The 21,698-nt window shown below is 43.1% G+C and overlaps 1 protein-coding gene across 6 annotated transcripts in view; it reads left to right on the top strand.

Moving 5' to 3' along the window:
• Window positions 1–21,698, top strand: part of foxn3 (forkhead box N3) — a 329,549-nt gene that overhangs the window by 99,415 nt on the left and 208,436 nt on the right. For 5 of the 6 annotated variants that reach the window (XM_055640202.1, XM_055640201.1, XM_055640200.1 and 2 more), the window contains one exon: window positions 17,850–18,415. In XM_055640202.1, the coding sequence (XP_055496177.1) occupies window positions 17,864–18,415 (552 nt within the window). In that variant the 5' untranslated portion in view covers window positions 17,850–17,863. Of the gene's footprint in view, window positions 1–13,109; window positions 13,197–17,849; window positions 18,416–21,698 lie in introns of those variants that run through there. The other variant, XM_055640204.1, reaches the window with a different exon arrangement.

Below are 21,698 nucleotides of genomic sequence, written 5' to 3'. Positions count from 1 at the left end.
AAATTATGTCATTAAAACCCCGGAAAGCGAATCACCTATTAAAATTTCCATTTAAAATCGCAACGGAAAAATTTAAGTATTTGGGTATTCAAGTTACTAGAAGATATAAATCATTATTTAATGCTAATTTTATACCATTATTAAATACATTTGATTCACTGATTAAATTTTGGAGAACGCTCCCACTGTCACTAATCGGCAGAATAAACGTTATAAAAATGATAGCGCTACCACAAATAATATATTTATTCCAATCTATACCGATATATATACCAAAACATTTTTTTTTAAAATTAGACTCGAATATTTTTAATTTTATTTGGGATTATAAAGCACATAGAATTAAAAGAAATCACTTGTGCAAACCCAAAGAGGTGGGGGAGTTTACATTACCTAAGTTTCTATACTATTATTGGGCAGTACATATTAAAAATATAATTTATTGGTTGGACAGTTCTGCTCAACAGTTGGAATGGGTAAGAATGGAGAAAGAGGATTGCGCCTCCTACGATCTAGGAGCGATCTTTTTTTCCCCCCAATAAAGCTGAATAATATGTTATATAAGAAGAATCCAATTATACAAAATACAATACGAATCTGGAAACAAATAAAATTAACTTTAAAATTAAGAAATTTATCAGTGTTAACACCAATAGTGAATAACCCAGTATTTAAACCATCTGGTATGGATAAAACATATAAACAATGGGAAAAAGTGGGAATTAAAAAGGTAGGTGATTTGTATGAATTGGGAAATTTATTATCATTTCAACAACTAAAATCAAAATTTAAATTGAATAACAATCAATATTTTAAATACCTACAGGTATGTGATTTTATGAAGAAATATATACCAAGATTCCAAAGTATAATTTTAGACCCACTGGAAGAAGTAATGAATATCAATGCGGAATCAACAAAATTAATATCGTACTTGTATAACAGTATTTTAAATATAGAATTACCATCAACAGAGGCAATTAGAGAAGACTGGGAAAAATAATTAATGATAAAAATCTCAAAAGAAACATGGGAAAAATATTTGATTCATATACATAAATGTTCGATCAATGCTAGACATAACTTAATTCAATTTAAAATATTACATAGATTATATTATTCCAAAACTAGGTTGAATAAATTTTATCCAAATATTTCTCCCATCTGTGATAAATGTCTTTCTCAAAATGCCAATTTTACGCACTCATTTGTCTCTTGTTCAAAACTTTATAAATTCTGGTGTGATATATTTGATATATTCTCAAAGCTATTTAAGACAAAAATGGAACCTAACACTGAAAGATTATATTTGGAGTAAGTAGAGATGGGATCAAATTAAATACACACCAAAACTCATTTTTCAATTATGGGTTAATAACAGCAAAAAAACTTATACTTAAATTTTGGAAAAAAGCAAATATACCAACATTTAAAATGTGGATCAGTAATATGCTGGACACAGCACATTTGGAAGAAATGAGACTCCTCCTAATAGACAAACAAGACCTATTCTTAAGGAGTTGGTCCCCATGGATAGGTGACGTTTCACAGACGGTAGGCGGCGCGACTCTGGTCAGCAGCGGCCTCTGCAGCCTGTCCGCGTTTTATTATTTTTTGTCTGTGTTTTTATGTAGTTTTTGTTATTTTATGTTGGGGTGTGTGTGTGGGTGGGAGGGGGGGGGAAACGTTTGAATCTCTCCCTGCACTGGAGACCCGACCTTTTCTCGTCGGGTCTCAGTTGTCGTTGGGGCCGCAACGAGGAGCGGCCTCCAACAGGAAGAAGCCGGGGACTCTGGTGCCGACTCACCGTTGCCGTCGCGGAGCTGGCCGAGACCGGAGCGGGTGGAGCGGTGGAGGAGCGCTGCTGCTGCTGCTGCCGCTGCTGCTGCTGCCGATGCCGCTGCTGCTGCTGCTGCTGCTGCTGCTGCTGCTGCTGCTGCTGCTGCTGATGCGAAGGCTGCTACTGCGGGTCTGCGGACGGCGGCACCGGGAGCCCGCGGATCCCTGGAGGGAGACCGCTTTTCGGGGCTCCTGCAACGGCGAATTCTCCCGCCCGTGTTGCGGGGTTGAAGAGCTCCTGGAGCGGGGCCTGACACCACTGCCCCGCGCGGCTGGAATGGCCGCGGGACTTTGCGAGCGCAGACCGGGGGCTCCAACATCAAGACCCGGTGTGCGACCTCGCACCACCCGGCGTGGCTTCAATGGCCGCGGGACAATCGCCATCGCCAGCCGGGGGCTTTGACTTTGACTCTGACATCGGGGGGGGGGGGGGGGAGAGTGCAGTGGAGAGATAAGTTTTTTTGGCCTTCCATCACAGCTATGTGATGGATGTTTATGTAAAATGTAATTATGTTGTGTCTGGGGTCTATTTGTGTGTAATGTATGGCTGCAGAAACGGCATTTCATTTGGACCTCCAGGGGTCCAAATGACAATTAAATTGACTCTTGACTCTTGACTCTTTATTGATTTATTGGATTCATGTGGTGACATAGTATCATGAAAACCAACAGTTTCAGGTATGGGTGAAAGATGATTTAGAATATTTAAAAAAAACCATCTCACTGTGGCAATGGAATAATCTCCCTCCTGCTTTCCTTCTTCACTTATTCCTTCTCTTTCACTTTTTCTTTATTGGTTTTTCACCCACGCTCACTAATCTATTCTTCACTTTTCACAACCTCTTTTTCTTCTCTCCTTTCTCACTTGTCTCTTTAAAAAAAAAAGGAAGTTGTACAGAGAATGTAATATGTTAACATCGTTTTTGTACCAATGCATTGTATTCACTTCTAATAAATAAAATATTTAAAAAAAAGAAAAAAAAAGTAAACTGTTGGGACTGAAGACAGATAAATCTCCAGGCCCTGATGGTCTGCATCCCAGAGTACTCAAGGCGGTGGCCCTTGTAATCTTGGATGCATTGGTGATTGCTTCCCAGTGTTCTGTAGACTCTGCATCAGTTCCTGTAGATTGGAGAGTAGCTAATGTAACCCTAATTTTTAAGGAAGGAAGGAGGGAGAAAACGGGGAATTATAGACCAGTTAGCTTTACATCGGTAGTGGGGAAGATGCTCGAGTCGATTATTAAAGATGTAATAGCAGTGCATTTGGAAAGCAGTGACAGGATCGGTCAAAGGCAGCATGGATTTATGAAATGGAAATCATGTTTGACTAATCTTAAATTTTTTGAGAATGTTACAAGTAGAATGGATAAGGGAGAGCCAGTGGATGTCGTGCATCTGGACTTTCAAAAAGTCTTTGACAAGGTCCCACACAAGATATTAGTGTGCAAAATTAGAGTACATGCTATTGAGGGTTGGGTATTGACATGGATAGAGAACTGGTTGGCAGATAAGAAGCAAGAAGTAGGAATTAACGGGTCCTTTTCAGAATGGCAGGTAGTGACTAGTGGGGTGCTCGGTGCTGGGATCCCAGTTATTTGCAATGTATATTAACGATTTAGATGAGGGAATTAAATGTAACATCTCCAAGTTTGAGGATGGCACTAAGCTGGGTGGTCGTGTGAGCTGCGAGGAGGATGCTATGAGCAGGCACGGAACTCGCTATCAAAATATGAAGGGGACCGGGGGGACACAATTTTTTGGCGGCCGCGCGTATGCGCACACTCACACACACATGCGCAAGGCTTCGAAGGCTCAATCCAGCGCTAAATGCAGCTCAACTCTGCCTGTCTCGCCGGGTTAACCTACAAGCCCTATCTGGACTGACAGGGTACCAGCTCTGCTTCTCCGCGCTGGCCATATTTCCCGCAAGCCCAGGCAGGTTCACCTGGTGGGACAGGCAGAGTTGAGCTGGGTTTAGCGCTGCTTCTCTGCGCTGGCTGTGGGCCTGGGGGTACAGCTCGCGTCTGACTCCCGACCTCTCTGACCACCCACGGAGGGTGGCACTTGGGTGAGGACAGGGCAGCGCCGGAGACCCGGCCAGGACCGATCCTGGCTGCGGATGAAGCGCAGGTCTGTGCCACGTCTCTCTCCTCCAATCACCGCTCTCTATCCTCAGTCCCCCCCCCCCCCACTCCTCCCTCTCCAATCATCACGCTGAATCATCATGGCCCGCCCCCATTGCCTGCTGACCGATGTCTCTCTCGTCCAATCGGCGCCCTCGATCAGCAGTCCCACCTCCACTGTCTCGCGGAAAGCGGAGATTTTAAAATCCGGATGACAAAAACTTGGGAGGGATGTCCCCCACCACTCAAAACAAGGGGGGGGACGTGCCCCCTCTGGCCCCCCGGGGTTTTCTGCCCCTGGCTATGAGGATGCAGGGTGGGTGAGTGGGCAGATATATGGCAGATGCAGTATAATGTAGATAAATGTGAGGTTATGCCTTTCTTTAAATTTATTACTTTTAGACTTACACATTTATTTATAAGACTAATTCCACTTGAAATGTTTTCAAAGACTTTACTTGAAATTTGTTTTTTTAAATGAAAAAGGCTGAGTGAGTTGTTGGTGTATGTTTTGCCACGGAGTAGTTTTGGAAGGTCCAGTGTATCTGTTTATTCAGTGAATGATGATTGCAGACGCGGCAGCCTCAGAGAATCCCAGGGCTGCAATGTGGATACGCTTGTTGTGGCTCTCTTACAATCAGAGTCGCCCACTATGAGTCTGTGGTTCATCAAATATTGCTTTAAAAGAGGTGGGAGACCATTGTTGTTCCGTACGATTCAAATCCCAGTGGAAAAACTATATTAAATGTGGAAGGAAATGCCGCCACTGATGTATGTGCCTCTCCTAAGGATGCAGGTTGCTTTTAACATTTACATGAACGATTGACCAATCCATCCAAATAGATGTAGCTTTATCTAAGACCTGCTGATAGCAATGTAAACAGGGGACTTTGGCCACACTCCAAAAGCTGTACTAACCAGGCTAACCATTAGGACTTTGCACTTACCCTATCTTACTGCAGTGTCAAATATGTTCGCCTTGTATGGGATTGCTTTGTCTGTGGGGGGAGTTGAAAATGTTTTTTATTTTCTGGATATTTTACAATTGATTGTTTAAAACAATTTTTTCATTTGCTTAAGGAATGCTGAGTATTCATTGCAATTGTGATGATTTAAAGAAGCATTTACATTGCTGCTGTTTCCAACTGTTGAGGATAATTGTAAAATGTAACTTGAGTTATCTCATCGCCAAAGTTAATTTGTAATTTAAATCTGGAATTTTTTTTTTTTTAAATCTCATTAATAGTAAGCAAGAAGCCACTGGATTGACATATAAAGCCACGTGGGTCACTAATGCTCTCCAGGGAAGAGTATTTGCTCTGCATAAGTGGTGTGGCGTGTATGTGATTCTAGACCTACCAAAGTGGCCGAAACATAACTATTTCCTCAGTTCGAGGCAATAAATGGTGACATCATCGGCATACTGTGGACGAATAAATAAAAATTGGTGCCACCAGAATCAGACAGAGTCATTATCCTGTTTTACCCATAGATGATAGTAAATTAATTTACATCATAATTGCCATCATTAGCAATAAAAGCTGAAATATAAAGGTAGCATATTCATAAATTTGTTCAGCATTTCAGTGCTCACACCTACGGTAGTTTAACGATGTATCATTGCTGGGTGCTTAACAATTTACAATTCATTACTTTGATTTACAGAGGCAGAAATGCTGCATTTGGGCTTTCAACATGAGAGTTAGATGGCTGCTGAGAAATAATCGGAGCTTAACAATGTAAACTAAATGCCAAATTAGGTGTCGGCTTGATCACAACTGCTAATTCATGCAGCCTTCTCACTTTGTTGATTCTGTGACCTTGCACAGAAGCACTCGGTACAGTTTGCATTTATACCTCTCTTAAATGGCTCTGTTTGAAGCCAATACATAAACCTTGGAAGCATGCAGATACTCTGGTATTTAGAAGGATGAGAGATGATCTTATCGAAACATATAAGATTATTAAGGGTTTGGACATGCAAGAGGCAGGAAACATGTTCCCAATGTTGGGGGAGTCCAGAACCAGGGGCCACAGTTCAAGAATAAGGGGGAAGCCATTTAGAACAGAGATGAGGAAACATTTTTTCACACAGAGTTGTGAGTCTGTGGAATTCTCTGCCTCAGAGGGCCGGTTCTCTGGACACTTTCAAGAGAGAGCTAGATAGGGCATTTAAGATAGTGGAGTTAGGGGATATGGGGAGAAGGCAGGAAAGGGGTACTGATTGGGGATGATCAGCCATGATCACATTGAATGGCGGTGCTGGCTCGAAGGGCCGAATGGCTTAATCCTGCACCTATTGTCTATTGTAAAGCAATGCAAGTAAAAACCTGGTTGTAAAATTGAATGATATAACATATTCCAATCGCATATTCATTAAATGACAGGTACAGGCTTAATGTCCTGAAAGGCCTCCTCCTTCATCCAGTACTGAAGGTCATTGTCAATTTCATTGGAATGCTGTCAGGAAATTAAATTGATGATGATGATTGAAAAATTGGTGTGAGGTGCAATTTTATTTTAATAACCTGATAGCGCAACTCCAGTATTTTTTATAACCTGGTACCTTCCCTGACCCAAAACGTCAATGATCTTTGTTCTCCAGAGATGCTGCCTGACCCGCTGAGTTACTCCAGCACTGTGTCTTTTTTTTTAACTTTAGCACCATTTTTGTGTTATGTAAACTAGTAGGTATAAATTCATAGAATGATACAGTGTTGAAACATGCCCTTCGGCCCAACTTGCCCACACCGGCCAACATGTCCCTGCTACAATAGTCCCACCTGCCTGCGCTTGGTCCATATCCCTCCAAATCTGTCCTATCCATGTACCTGTGTAACTGCTTCTTAAACTTTGGGATAGTCCTCTGGTAGCTTGTTCCATACACCCACCACCCATTGTGTGAAATAGTATCCCCTCAGATCCCTATTAAATCTTTTTCCCTACACCATAAACCTATGTCCTCTGGTCCTCGATTCACCTACTGTAAGCAAGATACTGTGTTCATCTACCCGATCTATTCCTCTCATGATTTTATGTACCCCTATAAGATCACCCCTCATCCTCCTGCGCTCCAGGGAGTAGATTCCCAGTCTACTCAACCTCTCCCTGTGGCTCAGATCCTCTAGTTCTGGCAACATCCTCTTAAATCTTCTCTCTACCCTTTCCAGCTTGACAACATCTTTCCTATAACATGGTGCCCAGAACTGAACACAATATTTTAAACGCGGTCTCACCAACGTCTTGTAGAACTGCAACATGACCTCCCAACTTCTATAATCAATACCCAAGACTGATGAAGGCCAATGCACCAAAAGTCTTTCTGTTCACTTTATCTACCTGCGACTTGATCTTCAAGGAACCATGCACCAGCACTCCTAGATCCCTCTGCTCTACAACACTCCCCAGAGGCCTACCATTCACTGTGCAGGTCCTGCCCATGTTAGACTTCCCAAAATGCAACACCTCACATTTCTCTGTATTAAATTCCATCAACCATTCCTCAGCCCACCTGGCCAATCGATCCAGATCCTGCTGCAATCGTTCACAACCATCTTCACTATCTGCAAAACTATTCACTTTTGTATCATCAGCAAACTTGCTAATCTTGCCCTGTATGTTCTCATCCAAATCATTGATGTAGATGTCAAACAGTAACGGGCCCAGCACCGAACCCTGAGGCACACCAGTAGTCACAGACATTCAGTCCGAGAAGCAACATTTCATCATCACCCCCTGCTTCCTTCCATAAAGCCAATTTTCAATCCATTCAGCTATCCTTGGATCCCATGCGATCTAACCTTCCATAGCAGCCTACCATGCAGAACCTTGTTGAATGCCTTGCTAAAATCCATGTATACAACATCTACAGCTCTGCCCTCATCAACCTTTGTGTCCAAATGTTTGTTTTAGTGTCCCTTGGTGTGTCTTGTGGGGGGGATAGTGAGGGGGGGGTAAGGGGGAACCGCATTCGGTTGCCTCCTCCACGGAGAGGCGACTTTTTCCATGTCGCTTCCCTCTCGGTCTAATACCATGGATTGGAGCAGCCTTTTTCCCGGAGTTGGGCCCGGAGTTTCAGCAGTGGGCGCAGCGTGGACTTTTCATTGCGGAGCGGGCGAGCTGTTGCCGGGGTCGCCAGAAGGGAGTGCTCCGATCACTAGCCTGCGGACTGTTACATCCTGAAGCCGAGGTCTGCGGAGCTTCTACCCGCGGGCGTGTTGGGGATCCCCGGAGATGTGCTCCGATTGTCGGCCCGCGACCTATAACATCCTGAAGCTGCGGTCTGCGGAGCTACTAGCCGCATGTGTGGCGTGGGCTTACCATCTGGAGCCTGGGTTCCCTCGCCGGGGACAGCCAGAGAAGAGCTCCAACCGCCGGCTTGCAGCCTATAACATCCCGTAGCTGCGGTCTCCAGTAGGAAAGCACCGATTCGGGATCTCCAAGTGTGTTCAACCGTCCCGACGAGCGGGCCTGTACATCGGGCCGTCCGTAGCGGTGACTGCGGAGGTTTATGGCCCCAGCCACGGGTGAACAATGGAGGAGAATTGACTGTACTATGTGCCTTCCACCACAGTGAAGAATGCTGTGGTGTATGTTTGTGTTAAATTTTATTGTGTACTAGACTAAGTGGGACCCGTTGCATACGGGAGGGCTGGTCCATACGGGAGGGCTGGTCCACCAACGCAATATTCCACCTCTCCACCAATTCCAATATTGGTGGCTGGTGGGGGGGGGGAGGGCTTTCTGGAGGGCTAGTATGGGTGTTGTGGGCTGAAGGGACTGGTTTCCAGCAGGCTAGCATGGACATTGTGGGCCTAATGGATTCTTGGGGTGGCAGCTCAGTCACTCAAGCCTGTTGTGCTGGCAGCTCACTCACGCACGGCTGGTGGGCTGGCAGTTGACTCACGGCTATTCCTTGAAATTCCATTTCAAGCAGGGTGCAAGACCACCAAATTCAAGTGCAGTTTCATACCATTTCAAGCAGGGTGCAAGGCCACTAAAGACAGCGAGTCGTGACCTCTCCCTCCTCCATCTTGCAGAGACTGAGTCACGCCCACACTTCTGGGTTTTATAGCCTCTCCCCTCCCACCAGAAGGGGCGTGGCCTTCATAGCATGATTGACAGGAGAGAGAATCACAACATTTTTTAAACACTAATAACTGTTTTATTTTTTATCGATGGGAAAAATCCTCTTGTACTGCACAGCGGAGGGGGACTCTGAGTGAGATGGCCAAAAATCACAGCCGTGAGCGGGAGCGTTTTTTCTAAAATCAATATACAGAACAACAGGAAGTGTTCAAGATCAGACTTTTAGTAATATAGATTGTGTGTTCTTTTTTCATTGTACCGCTGCTGGCAAATCAATCTCACTGTACTTATATGTGTATGTGATGAATAAAACTGATGAATTGATTGATTGATTGATTGATTGATTGATTGATTGAAAACCAGGCTGACTATCCCTAATCAGCCCTTGTCCGTCTAAATGCTTGTATATCCTATCCCTCAGAATACCCTTGAGTAACTTTTCAACTACCAGGTGTTAAGCTCGTCGACCTAGAGTTACCAGCATTTTCCTGCAGCCCTTCTTGAATAGCGGCACAACATTTGCCAGCCTCCAGTCTTCCGGCACCGGTCCTGTATTTAAAAAAGACTCGTAAAATTCAACCAGGGCTCTGGCAATTCCCTCTCTTGTTTCCCGCAATGTCCTCAGATATATCTGATCAAGCCCTACAGATTTGTCTACCTTCATACACATTAGTACCTTCAGCACCTCTTCAACCGTAACACTGGCTGCCCTCAAGACACTTCCTTGACTGCTCCAAGTTCTTCCCTCCTCTAGTCTTTCTCCTCGGTAAATACAGAGTATTTTTGCTTCCAAGATGTCTTTATGTTTGTTCAGTATTTTCCCGCAAAAAGTGATGAGTAAGACAGACTTTGTCTTAATGACACATAATTGCTGTAAGCATATTTTCAAAACAAGACTTTCCGCACTGGGCAGTTGTTACCCCCCCCCCCCCCCCCCCCCCCCCCCCCCCCCCCCAGGCAAAAAGCTAATTTTTGTGGGAATTTGAGATGTCTTATGCTTTTGCATCTCATATCAAATCCTGGCCTGGTTTATTGACAAGATTTCTTTTAAAATTCACTAATGCTTATTTTAAATAAAGAACAGATGGCAAATATCACTCACAGTAGATTTTTGTTTTGTCCCTAGCTTAAACCAAACTGTAAAATCACTCATGGAGGCAAAGGGGAGCCTGACGCACTGCCAAGAAAAAAATCTTGGCAATTCAACTTCTGTTTGCAGTTCAGCACACTGGGTAGTGACTTGAAGTCACCAAACACCAATCATGATATTTGATTAAATTAAGAGAACTTACAAGGCAAGTGTTGTAACATGCATCAGAGCGTTGATGTGCTTTTTAGAATGGTTTTTAACTATTCCTTTACTGAATGCTTTCTTCTGATTTTTTTTTAAAATGCCATTAGAAATGTTGAGGTAAGGAAAATGTTATTTGAAGAGGGATATCTTTTCCAGTTGACTGGAAACACTCGGCAGATTAGACAGCATTCTGTGGAGAGAGTTAACATGTTTGAACATTCAGAATCATTTGGGAAGTACGTGGAGTTACATTGGTTATTAGCTCTGTACATTATATTTTTACCTTGTAGTAACTAAATAAAACTATTCTCAAACTGAAGCTAAAATAATAACCAAATAAAATCATTTACAATTAGAAGATGAGTTCTAATTTTGCCACACAAGACCGAGGGGTTTTCAATTCTCAGAGAGATCTATGAATTGCTCTTTGTTGATTTGTAGAGATATGAAGCAGATCTGGAATGAACTGACATATGCCCAATGCTGGTACAACAGGTTTAGGAATGCATACAGAGCTGATTCAGTGTTTGGTTAAGTTAACTTAGGCTTTTGATGTAAGTGGAATGGAGCACAAGGTTGACTTCAGTGTTCAGTAATGTGCAAATACAAAAACAAACAGCAGCGTTAAAGCAGGCAAACAGGCCTTTTCTTCGGAGGCTGCTGGCTGCACACCATGCAGCAGTGGTGATCTGTCACCCAGAGGACATTGAAACAACAGGACAACACCTTACATTGCAAACGTTTGAAGGATGCTCTTTTGTATGTTGCAACTATTGGATGAAGGGGTTGCTGCCAATAAATAAAGCTTACTGCTTTGAAACAAGTCACAACTAACATGTGTAAGGATTTACGTGAAAGAGCTGGGGAAAACGTGGCATTAATTTATCTATAAGAACAAATGAGATAAAATGATCAGTTAATTGCCTTTTGCTAATAGGCATTGAAAGAGAAAGGATGGCTTGGAAGAAGTGATGTTCTATGAAGAAATTTATAATAACATTGTGATCGTCAATGTCTTAAAATCACACTGACCAAGCAGCACTAGTGCCTGGATTTGAAGGCATTAGCTGTAAGGAAAGGTTGGAGTAAGTTCATAAGTTCTAGGAGCAGAATTAGGCAATTCGGCCCAGCGTATCTACCCCGCAATTCAAACACGACTGATTTATCGTTGCCTCTCAACCCCATTCCCCTGCCTTCGCCTCATAACCCCTGGCACCCGTACTAATCAGACTTGGATTATTTTCTCATGAGCATCAGAGGCTAAGGGAGACATAATAGAAGTATATAAAATTTTGTGAGGGACATATAGTGTAGAATTGGTCAGAGCCTTGTTTCCCCCCAGGGTGGAAATGTCAAAGACTTGAGCGCATAACTTTAAGGTGAGAGGGATAAAGTTTAAAGGTGATGTATGGGGCAATTTTTTCAGAGTAAGATGGGTGCCTGTAATGCACTGCTCGGGGTGGGGGTGGTGGAGGCAGATATGATTATTCACCAATGTCATTATTTCAAGTTCAAGTTCAGGACTTCTATACATAATCTGGGATGACTTATCATGTTAGAAATTGTTAAGCAGACTTCCAAAATAAGATGTTAAATTGAGAAGTGAAAATCAAATCTAGTGCAAGTATTTGAACTGTAAAATGAAAACAGAAAATGCAGGAAGTACCCAGTAGGTCAGGCCTTATTTGTGAGACGAAAAACAGAGTTAACGTTCCATGCTAAAGACCTTTTGGCCTGACTTGCTGAGTATTTCCAGCATTTTCTGTAAAAATGAGGATTCTGTGTCAACATTTTTAATCCCCAATCACTTTTCTGAAATAAAACAACCCAAAATGCTTCCTGTTAAGTTCACTAGCAGATGGTCATGGGTTTCTGGGAGTACTTTACCGAGGAGGAAAGAGGTTGAATTTTACAGAAGGTGAAAGGTATGAGAGGGGAGTGAGTGGCGGAATCTGAAGACACCTGAGGAATGATAATTGGAGGATTGTGTTGTGGGGCCAAAGAAGGTAACAAAGTTTGGGTGAGGCAGTGTAGAGATCTTAAAATGCAGGTTTTGCTAGAACATGCCTTTGTGTATATTGGTGTGAAGAGTGATTAATTGAGGCATGGTGTAAGTTAGAAATTAACTACCTGAGTTTTGGTTGAGCTGAAGTTTACAGATGGATAGTGTGAAGGGATCATTTCCACTGACTGAATAATATTGAATTGGAGAGTTGAAACCTCAAATTAAGGGGGTCAGCTATTTAAGGTGAGAAAATTCCTGCATTGTGGAGGATTGTGAAGTTCTTTACCCCCATATGTTAACAGATTTTTGGGTCATCATCATCATCATTGAAAACATCAACGGGCACGGTGCCTTACAACGCCATGTACGACAGTGATCGCAACATCTACTGAAGTATGGATGGCCGTTGGCTCGCTAGAAGCACATCCACCCTTTGACAGGTCTTGTTTTTGGTCCTGCTGGGAGTCCACAAATCCCTCCTCACCTGGCAAACCAGGTGGGGGAGATGGTTTAGTCGCGGACTATGCGACCATGGAGCGGGTAGCACGGGATTACACGATACCCAGGGCGGGGGGAACTCCCCCCCGACCTGACCTGGATACATTTAACAAAAACATAATATTTTGTGGCAATAAATACGTCAAGAGATATGGAGTATAGAGCAGGAAAGTGGCTTTGATATTGTTATTCTGTCAAAAATTGAATGTTGGAAGGTTGTTTGGCTTACTCCTGTTCCTTTTTGGTTTGGTGTTTCTTAGGCGGCTGACGAAAGGAAGCACTGGGAGGTCGCCAGGATTGGTGAGAGTCTAGGGAGAAGTTGGGATGAGGGGAATGATATAATGGAGGTGAGTGACCTTAGTGATGGTAGAATATGAGAATGCAAAGTCTGTTCGAGTTGCAGACAGTAGTGTTGTGAAAAAATTGTGTAGGGCCAGAGAGTAGTTGTGGAGAGTTTGGAGCTTGTGGTAGAGAGCGAAGGTAATAACTTTGGTTGTCTCAGTATTTAATGGACTTGCCCTAATTTTGGCCAAGACCAAGATGTATCTATAAGCCTGCACCACAAACCAGGTGGCCTATAGTTATCTGTCTTGTTTGTGAAATATTTTCGGAAACCTTTGATCTCAATTAGCAACATTGCAAAACAAATTGAGCAGCTAAGGAGTTAAAATAATGACAAAACTGATCCATGAGATGATGTAACTTGGGTCTTGTTTTAATAAAAGTTCATTTTTCCAACTTGAATATTATGGCTGCGTCTGTGATTTGGGTATATATATATATACGGTATGTTTGTTGCCTCATAAAAATCTTTGACCATCCTATAAAATGCCAGCTGGCAAAGCTTAGTACAGTTTATCATAGATTAATCAAAAGACATTGGTGAAATGTATTTTTACAAAGCTGTCATCTATTGCAGCTATTGTCCTTGTATGTTTTGCTTCTCTTCACTCTGCTGTAATTGTGGTGTCGCAAGGTGAGACTGACACCACACTGAGTGTTGGGGAAATAAAGTTCTGAGAAGCGCTTTCTATTACAGGAAGCGAAAGAGATTTGCACCAATCAATGCTAGGATGATCCTACTTGTTAGACAGGCTGCTCGGGCAAGGTGTGAGATAGTGTAGGGGCTGGTTTATTAACAACACATCCCCTTTAGCAGAAAGGTGGTGAAATCTGACTGGATGAATGTGGAAGCTACTCTGATTTGTGTCTATATGTTTTCTTTATGTTTATTTTCTTTTTATTTATTTCCTTTCGATTTAAGTTGTTCATAATTGGCTAAATGACAGTCGTTCATAATTGGCTGATAAGGAGTCGGAAATGGGTTAGTGGCTTAATAAAACGTCACCAGAATTAACTTCATATTCGATAGGAACGTCTGTTAAATGAAGTGCAAAATGTGCTGTGTAGGAAGGAACTACAGATGCAGGTTTAAATCGAAGATAGACACAAAAAGCTGGAGTAACTCAGCGGGTCAGACAGCATCTCTGGAGAAAGGGAATAGGTGATGTTTTGGGTCGTGACCCTTTTTCCTTTTCTCCAGAAATGCTTTCTGACCCGCTGGGTTACTCCAGCTTTATGTGCAACATGTGCTCTTGCTTTGTTCTTCTGGTTGAGGGCTTGGCTTCTCTTGTTTAAAGTTTACTTTTGTGAACTGGTGTAGGATCAGAGCTTTGGTGAATAATTTATCACTCGCATGAATGGGCACATTAGTTGGTTTTGAGAGTTTGAACAAGTTTTTCGTGGTTGACAATACATGAGTCTTCTGTTCAGCAGAAGGGTAAAATAACAGGTTGGCAGTGTCCGTGCTTGTAACAGGGACGGCCACTCTCAGGGAATTTGCTGTTGTGTTTTGCTTGGGTTGTTCAGAATGTGTAGCAAAGCAGTCCTTGCTTGCCAACTTTTTTTCTCTTTTTAACAGCTCGAAGTTGTGGTAAATGATGAAAACTTTGTAAATTATCTTTTAAAAATATATTCAACCCATTTCAACAGTTTTCTCCAGTTTTGGGGAGAAACAGTTATAAGATGATAGGACAATGATGACTTTCATACAGTTAAGATAACTTACAAACCATATGAAATTTAACTGTCCGGTTATTTTATTTGTGAAGGAAACAAAATCCTTATTTTTTCATAAAACCAAGCAGGGAAAGTGGGAAGAGATACTATGACTAAATAATTATATTTGTATGTACACCTCTGTTGTAGAACAGTGAGATTTTATATCAATATGATAGGCACACAAAGAAAAATAAAACTTTTGTATTTATTTATTGCCTTTCCAATTTCAAGACGTTTCAAAGTGTTTTCAGCAATTGAAGTGTAGTCACTGATGTACTGAATCAAATGTGGTGTGCTCCTAGAATTCACCACCAAGACCATATTTGTTTTAAAAATGATTCAAGGATTTTATTAGCCCGTGGAGAGGATACCACTAGTGGAATTTGCATAATAAATGGTCCAATTTTATCTTCAGCTCATTCGATGCTCTTTCAGAGTTTAGCTTAGAGCAAGTGAAGGAATATAATGCTTCACTTTGCGGACAAGACAAACCTACAACTTGTGTGGTGTTGGACATGTTCACTGACTAAACCAATTTCTGTGTGCATATTTCTTGGAGCCCAGAGGTGTCTGCATTTGGCAGCCTGGAGCTTGGCTTGATTTTAAAGGACCTGTCCCACTTACACAAATATTTTGACGACTTGTCGGCACCCGTCATAGTCACAGCAGGTTGCCGAAAATTTTCAACATGTTGAAAATCCAGCGGCGACTAGAAAAAGGTACGACTCTTTGGGCGACTACTCTCGACCCTATAGGCGTGTCGCTTAATGCTCCCACTGCGCTCTCCTTGGCCTCCTACTTGCAAGGCAATCTGCTAATGTCCTTAGAGTGGTCACTTTGGTGAGATATCGACACACCAGCAAAAATCCAGAACTACTTCCAGCTTCATGCTTCTGATTTCAAATTGTCTTCCTTTAAATTGTCTTCCTTCTTCATGTTCCAGTAAACATACGCGATATACCGAACCACGGCAGGCTTTACACTACCACAATTGCTCTACATACTGTGGTTTTGGCACTATCATGGTCTGATTTAGGTAGAATAGCTGATAACGTATATTTGTAGCTGTTGGTAGGGGAGTTTAAGGATTTAAAGTCAATGATAGTTTAAAAATGGTGATATAATGCTAAGTGATAATGTTGTGGATTTGGAAGTGAATCTATAGGAAGTGGCATTCCTTCATCATACTTGATGGTGGAAATTTTATGTTTGGGAGACGGTGGCAGAATAGTTTTGGTGAATAAATGCACACTTTTTTAGATGGTATACTCTGCAGTCGCAATAGCTCAACGATGGAGAGAGTGAATATACAGGGTTGTAGAGGAGTTCCAACTATTCGGGTATGTTGTAGTGAGTGCAGTGAAACAAACATGCTTAACTTATGTTGCAGTGTCAGTTTCCATGTCCACTGGGATAAATACTCAATTGTTCTGTTATCTGGTGCCTGGGAAAGACACGAGTAGAATCTGGGATTTGCGCCCATCTGTTTTTGTTCATCTTACACGACAAAGCATTGTTAAATTTCTGGAAAAAGATCTGGTTTTGAGACTACACAAGTATTACGTCAACATTTGTTTTCAATTTCAGGCTCTACAGATAACCTCCTCACTCACTCCTAACTCAGCAGATATTGCATCAAAGTAACTGTCTGAACACACACTGCATTACGGAAGGATTTTGCATGAAATTTATGTTCTGGCACATACTAGTTAGTATTCCGCCATTAAAGAAGCTGGGGCTTTTATAAATACCTTCCGGCATAATTTTTTTCACAGTAACAGCTTAAGCAAATTGAAAGATTATCCTGGAATAAAGAAACATGGCTTCCGATGGGAAAAGATGCTTTGCTGTCTAAGAAATTTTCCTTTTTATATTTTACTGCTATTCATTGGTGATTTTGAGGAGCAGGTACAATGAAAAACTTTTCATTAATTAAGGATCCATTTCTTTTGTACAGGAGCATAATTTCCAGAGAAAATAATATTCCATATTTTTGTCACTTTTTCAGCTCGCTCTTCCCCATAAATCTTTGTAAATTCTTCACGGATTCTTTATCCAATTAGTTGTTATTCATGTAAGAAATGGGTTATTAGACTATTTGACTTGGCGTGCAGATTGGCTGCTTTGATTTCCTGCAAAACGTCTCAGACACTTCAGACATACATGGTTGGTTATGACATAAAGGAATGTGGAAGGTGGTGTAAAAATACAGGGTGTTCAGATCTACTAGGTCTGTGAGCGATCTTGTTGTACACAAATAGTTAACGTGAATCTGGGGCACTGAGGCCAATTCCAGATTGTTTTTATAGTGCTGAGTAAAATTAGATTTATCGTAAAGCTGGAGTCTGTGTTGGCTATTCACTGACCAGTGTAACTACATTCTGTTTTAAGGATTTATGACTTTTATTAGAACAATTGTGATGTTCCGGCTTCATCATTATGATTTGGCCAAATAATGAAATTCATTGAAGAATGTTTAGGGCATCAACTCAAACAAGCCTGTAATTTCCCCCCTCCAGCTAGTAAGTGAACTTTAGCCATGTGAAATTTCTTGACAAAGTTGTCTCCCACAACTGGTATTATTTCATTGCGTTTGTTTTTAATTTCCTATCACAGCCTCAGATTATAATATTTTGTTTCAAAATGTTCCACTATATGTTGGTTTCAGAGGTACAATGCTAGTCAAATCCTTGTGGGACTAGACTGGCAATAAGTAAATTAAGTACAAACAGAGTAGCAAGTTGCTATAGCAACTCTGCAGCTAAATTACTTTACTGTCAGCCATGATATAATTTTCCTGCTTAGAGGCTCAAGGGATTTGAAGTTCCATTTGTAGCCAAAGTTATTTCAGCTCATTGGCATCGCTGAGAGGTGGGGGAGAAATCACTTAACTGATGATGTGCGCATCTGGCCTAACTTTTTTGTTTTGCTTCCATTAGGAACGTCGGTCTAAATGGGTCCAGTCATGCCTCCCAGCAAGAAGCCAGAAGGCTCGGGAATTAGTGTTTCGAGCGGACTGAGCCAGTGTTACCCGGGGAGTTCACTAACCAAGGCACTCCAGGAGGTGGAAGAGTTGGACATAACGAGCAGTTGCTTGCCTGCCATCTGTTTGGAAAAAGTGGCCATGGAGGACGAAGAGTTAACAAATCTAAACTGGCTACATGAGAGCAAGAACTTGCTCAAAAGTTTTGGAGACACAGGACTGCGTAGTGTCAGTCCTGTTCAGGATATTGATGATGATACTCCTCCATCCCCTGCTCATTCTGACCAGCCCTATGATGCCAAGCAAAACCCTAATTGCAAACCCCCTTATTCCTTCAGCTGCCTCATATTTATGGCTATTGAGGACTCGCCCAGCAAACGCCTGCCTGTTAAGGATATATACAACTGGATCCTAGAACATTTCCCTTACTTTGCAAATGCTCCAACTGGGTGGAAAAACTCTGTTAGACACAATCTGTCGTTGAATAAATGCTTCAAGAAAGTGGACAAGGACAGGAGTCAGGTGAGGTTCTATTTTTAATGTTTGTTACTTTCATCCACTTCCACGCAGTTCATTTCCGGTGCTAACAATTCTTCTTCTTGCATATGGCGTGCACAGCCTAAAGTTGTAAGATAACTTGTTCTGTTTGATCTTCTGTTTGTGCACCCCAGGTTGATTGCATCCGTCGAAACAGGGTGGATCATGGGAAGGTTGCAATCTCCCATCCCGTGCTAACAATTCTCATAATACAACTAAATAAACATGCATGATTTCTATTTGGTTCGACCAAGTTGCTAGAAACAATTGGAGCCAAAAAGTGGTGCAAGTATCTACTGCAGTGGATTTAAAGTAGCTATGCTTGTAAGGTTGTTTAATCTATACAGTCAAACGTTAAAATATTTCAGGGTTGAAGTACATCATAGTTGCATGGGTATGCAGGGGATGTACAGAATATAGATCACATGCAGGCAGAGGAGACTTGTTTAACTTGGCATCATGTTTGCTGCAGACATTGTGGGCCAAAGGGCTGTGCTGTACTATTACATAGTAACATCGAAACATAGAAAATAGGCCATTCGGCCCTTCGAGCCTGCACCGCCATTCAATATGATCATGGCTGATCATCCAACTCGGTATCCTGTACCTGCCTTCTCTCCATACCCCCTGATCCCTTTAGCCACAAGGGCCACATCTAACTCCCTCATAAATATAGCCAATGAACTGACCTCAACTACCTTCTGTGGCAGAGAATTCCAGAGATTCACCACTCTCTGTGTGATAAATGTTTTTCTCATCTCGGTCCTAAAAGATTTCCCCCTTATCCTTAAACTGTGACCCCTTGTTCTGGACTTCCCCAATTTCGGGAACAATCTTCCTGCATCTAGCCTGTCCAACCCCTTAAGAATTTTGTAAGTCATTCTATGTCAAGATCAGATTTGCTGGTACAGGTGCACAACCTTTTATCCAACAGCCTTGGGACCAGACACTTTTCGTAATTCGGAATTTGTCGGCCTTCGGAATGGAAATTTTTCAGCGTAGATTTTAATGGCTGGCTCAGTGGTAGAGTGCTCGGCTCATATCCGCAAGGTCGCGAGTTTGCGCCTTGATCCCGGCAGTTCCTCGGTCGCGAGTTTGAGTCTTCAATGTAGTTTTTTCTTGCAGAATAAATGTCTGTATGAAATGCAGTGTGTTGAATGAATTCCTGAATTTGTAAATGTGACCGCAGCATTGAATCACCTCTCGCACTCATGTCACCCTAGCGGGGCTACATGCCCTTAGGCGGCCTAAGGCGACATTTTCACACTCTTATATCCGTGTGCAGCAGAGGCGACGTGCATTTGGCGCCTAACGTGAGCTTTGGTGTGCAGACGACATCCTGGAAAAAATGTCCGGTTTCTTCCAGGTAGGCGATATACCCTCCCGGGCAATATACCCTCCACTTCTCTTTTATGAAGGGGATTTAGTTCCCCTTTCTTCCAGGACCGACCGGAGGTTCCGCTGTCACCTCTGCGGGCCACCCTCGGTGAACGCTCACTCAACTTTGTCTTGGGATTCCTACTCTCCCGCGCAATGTACCCTCACCTTCTCTTTTATGAATGGGGATTTAGTTCCCCTTTCGTCGAGGACCGACCGGAGGTTCCGCTGTCACCTCTGCAGGCCGCCCTCGGTGAACTTCCTGTCTCCCTGTCCCTGGGATAGCAGGGGGTGATCAAACAGCACAATACCCCCCTCCCCCTCCAACTCCAGAGGAATCCGCTCCCCGATGGGCCGCTACGGCGACAAGTGGCAGTTCGCCCACAGCCCGAGCTGCGCGACCCCAAGAACAAGACGTACCTTGCACACCATCAGCTTCTGCCCCTACGGGGAGCGTGTTCCTCTGGAGTTGGAGCGGGGCTGGGCTGGAGTTGCTGATCTGGGATCTCCGTGCTTGCAGTGGGCCTGGGGGTCGGTGTCCCGATGAGGGGGCGCAGCTCGGGCTGTGGGCAAACTGCCACTTGTCGCCGTAGCGGCCCATCGGGGAGCGGCTTCTGGTGGTCCTGATGTCTCCCGCTAGTTTGCAGTTTTCCTCTGGAGTTGGAACGGGGCTGGGCTGCTGCTGGCTGTGGGTCTCTGGGATCTCCGTGCTTGCAGTGGGCCTGGGGGTCGGTGTCCCGTTGTTCCTGACGTCTCCGGTGTCTGGCATTGTATGCTGGCATCGCCGACGTGAAGACAGTGCAAAGCCCTCATGCCGGTGCAATGGGCGGGGAGCTGGAGAGGGGAGGGAAGGGGTCACACACATGGCCGGGAAGCAGAGGGGTGTAGGTGGGGTGAAACTGAAGGGAGCGACAATCTGCTGCTTCCTGCCCGCTGAGTTAAAAAGTTCCCACGCAAGACTCACGATACACTGAGTCTACCGTGGGAACTTTTTAACTCAGCGGGCAGACAGCAGCAGATTGTCAATTATTAACCCTCCCGCGCAATATACCCTCACCTTCTCTTTTATGAATGGGGATTTAGTTCCCCTTTCTTCGAGGACCGACCGGAGGTTCCGCTATCGCCTCTGTGGGCCACCCTCGGTGAACGTTTTCAAGGACCTTTCTTCAAGGACTGAAAAAATGGCCGCTATTCGGAGGTTTTCGTTATTTGGATCTTCGGATAAAAGGTTGTGCACCTGTATCTACATCCTCAGAAATGGATGCAAGCAGCGCCGCAGCTTGGCGCCAACTTGGAGCATGCGCCCTTTTTAGGGCGGGCACCTAAGATGTCGAACCGGATGGCATCAGCCTGCTGCAGACTTCTGCTGCCTCAAACGCAAGAAGAAGAAGGAGAAGATGCACAACAGGGTGTTACCCGGACACCCATATTCAGCATTTAATTTCTCATTTTGGAATACCATGATATTGTAATTGTGTTTAAGTTTTTCCAAGAAGAAAATAAATCTCTTATAAAATGCCACAATGTGGGTAAAACATACCTGCTTCCCCTTCTTTGATTCGCTTCTCTCTCCGTTTCAACATTCTGTCTTTCCTATGCAACTGTACCTTTGTTTCTGTGGACATTCTCTCAATTTCTTTTTTTACTTTTATATTCTTTCTGAATCATGTTCTCTTCCTCTTTAACACCCTTTTTTTCAGTCATATTTTATCTTTCTACCATCAGTCACCACCTTTCATATCCTGTCCTTTTCTCTTTTGCATGTTTCTTCTCACTTTTGTATTCTGTCTCATTTTATCTCCTCTTGCACTCTTTGCCCATAAAGGCCAATAATTTTCTAAACTGCAAGATTGGTTGAATGCCAAATTGTACTGCAGCCAGATCCAAAGTA

The sequence above is a fragment of the Leucoraja erinacea genome, chromosome 9 (genome assembly GCF_028641065.1).
Source record: "Leucoraja erinacea ecotype New England chromosome 9, Leri_hhj_1, whole genome shotgun sequence".
Classification (NCBI taxonomy): domain Eukaryota; kingdom Metazoa; phylum Chordata; class Chondrichthyes; order Rajiformes; family Rajidae; genus Leucoraja; species Leucoraja erinaceus.
This window is presented reverse-complemented; position numbering and strand designations above follow the sequence as displayed.